This window comes from Tupaia chinensis, unplaced genomic scaffold (genome assembly GCF_000334495.1).
Source record: "Tupaia chinensis unplaced genomic scaffold, TupChi_1.0 Scaffold000063_1, whole genome shotgun sequence".
Classification (NCBI taxonomy): domain Eukaryota; kingdom Metazoa; phylum Chordata; class Mammalia; order Scandentia; family Tupaiidae; genus Tupaia; species Tupaia belangeri.
The window spans coordinates 2525700-2528250 of NW_006159521.1; the positions used below are offsets into that span (position 1 = coordinate 2525700).

At 45.1% G+C, this 2551-nt stretch overlaps 1 protein-coding gene across 1 annotated transcript in view; it reads left to right on the forward strand.

The window, feature by feature from the left end:
- Positions 1-2551, forward strand: part of RPS27L (ribosomal protein S27 like) — a gene marked incomplete in the record, with an annotated part of 7134 nt that overhangs the window by 2716 nt on the left and 1867 nt on the right. The window contains 2 exon segments of the mRNA XM_006141755.2: positions 611-719; positions 2215-2325. Of these exon segments, the coding sequence (XP_006141817.1) occupies positions 611-719; positions 2215-2325 (220 nt within the window).

The window sequence follows — 2551 nt, forward strand, 5'->3', positions numbered from 1 at the left end:
GCCCTGGGCTGCGATCCGGAGTCGGCGGCCGGGAGAGCTCCGCGCCGGCTGGTTTTAGTGGGCGCCCGCGACGCTGTGAGCTCTCGAGTCCGTTGGTGTTCCTCGGGCTCCAGGGTCCTCGCCCGCTCTCTGCCTTCTCGAGGAAGCGATTTCCTGCTGGTTTGCTTTTCCAAAACTGTCTTCGCAGTCGCCCTCAGGGCGGTCACGCCTCCGCGACTCCGAGCTCGCGTGCCCGAGCATATGTCGCGCCCGGGGCACAAGCCGCCCTGGGCCGGCGTCTCGGTCCCGGCGGGTCCGCAGCCCGGGCACGCCGCTCCTCCGGCGCCTCGGCAGCGTGTTACTGAAGACTGTTTTCAGTTGAGGCCAGGAGAGAGAGGGCTAACCGGATGTTTCCCGATCTCATAAAACGCCCTGTCATGGGACATGGAGAGCCCAACATCATTAAAAATATCGATGAAAGTTAACAAGCTTTAAAACCTGACTGTCATCCGAAGCTTTGCTGTGACGAGTGTGACTGCTATTCTTGTTTTCGCATGTATTTTTCACGTATGCGTAAATCCGTCAGCGTTACGGTTTAATTCTGACAGTGATCATGTGCTTTTTTATTCAGTTGGCTAGAGATTTACTACATCCGTCCTTGGAAGAGGAAAAGAAAAAACATAAAAAGAAACGGCTAGTTCAAAGTCCAAATTCTTACTTCATGGATGTAAAATGTCCAGGTAAAATTTCAAATTTCTTTTTTTTTCAGGAAAACTTCTATAGGGGTTGCTAGTGGGGTGTGCATATTTAGATATGTTAGGACGCTCTGTTGCATAGAAGTGGGATTACAGAATGGAAAATAGTTTAGGATATTTTCATAGTATCGATACCAGGTCGTTTGGGGGGTAGCGCTGAAGGTGGGCATCGCGGGAGGATAATATATTAGACTTACTAAGTCATTTTCTGCTGTATGCAGCTAAGCCTAAGGCCATGAAAAGTATGTTGACTTTTTTAGTCTAGAACTGTGCTTCCCAGTACTGCCGCCATTAGCCATATGTGATCACCTGGCACTTGTCTGTGGCTTTTTACAGAGGGACTATTCAAAAAAAAAAAAAAAAAGTTTTGCCATAAGGTATGTGTGCTCTGGAGAGAGAGACAGAGAGGGGAAGGTACTTCCCCTCCATTCTCCAGTCTTTCCTCCTGGAATCATGGGCCCACATACACAGGCACCCAGCATGGCTTTCAAATTGCCAGGTCTGGGATTTCAACTGGAGTCAGCCCTGTGGGAGTCTAGCAGCTCAACCTCCACACCACCTGCTGGCCCCCACATGGAAATGCTTTTTACATGTAATACATACACTGAGGTGTTTTAGTTTTGTTTTGTTTTTTAGGGAGAGATATTTTGCTGTAGGGCACGTGTGCTTGCTGGAGAGACAGAGACAGAGAGACAGAAAGCGAGAAATCATGCCTTGGGGAGATGACCATGCCGAGATCCGGTCTCTATCCCTCTTGAAATTTTGGGCATGCATGCACATGTGCCCAGCATGAGTTTCAAGCCCTGGGTCCAGGACCCAAACCTGTGGTAAGCTATGTGGAAATCTAGCAACAACCATTATGCCATCTGCTGGTCCCCCATACACTGAGATTTTTGAAGATGTAGACACATATACAAAAAACCCCTTATATTGATTACATGTTGAAATGATAGTATTTTGAAAATACTGAGTTAAGAAAATATATTAATTTCACCTTTAAAAAAAAAATCACTTCACATGACTACTAGAAAACATATTTGGCTTGCTATTGTATGGTACTCAAGTTCTCAGTCTTTTATAGGAAATATATATTGGACTCTGAAAAATTATGCATTGTTTTTACATAGAAAAACAAAGAAAAGATGTGTTGTGATTTTTCCAATGACTCAGCATTACTAGAAATATGTGGAATGGGTGTTTATTTTTTTTCCTCCTTTTCTTTCTTTTTAAAAATGTTTGCATGTGCAGTCTACAGAGAGAGACAGAAAGTGAGAAAGCAACACCTATGGGGGGTAGTAATGCTACAGTCCTTTCTTTTCTCCTCTGGGGATTTTGGGCACATACATGTACCCAGTGTGTTCTTTAAGTCACCAGGCCCAGGACTTGAACTGCCTAGTTGGCTGTGTGGGATCCAACTGCCTTAACCATCATGCCACCAGCCAGCCCCCCGCATTCAATTTTAATATTGCTCTGTTTTTAGGCTGCTACAAGATCACTACGGTCTTCAGTCATGCTCAGACAGTGGTTCTGTGTGTCGGGTGTTCAACAGTGCTGTGCCAGCCAACTGGGGGAAAGGCCAGACTCACAGAAGGTACAGCATTTGGCACTTCCTAATCCATCAATGAGATTTTATGATTATAAATGTCTCCATCTTTTCTATAAAAGTTGAAAGAAATTAAATAATTGTTACCTTTCATTATGCGCTCTTTCAGTAAAGAGTGCCTTGTTTATACTCTTTTTTTTTTTGAGAGGTTTTTGCTATAGGGCACATGCGCTCCCCAGAAAGGCAGGGAGAGACAGAAAGCAAGCAATTAACC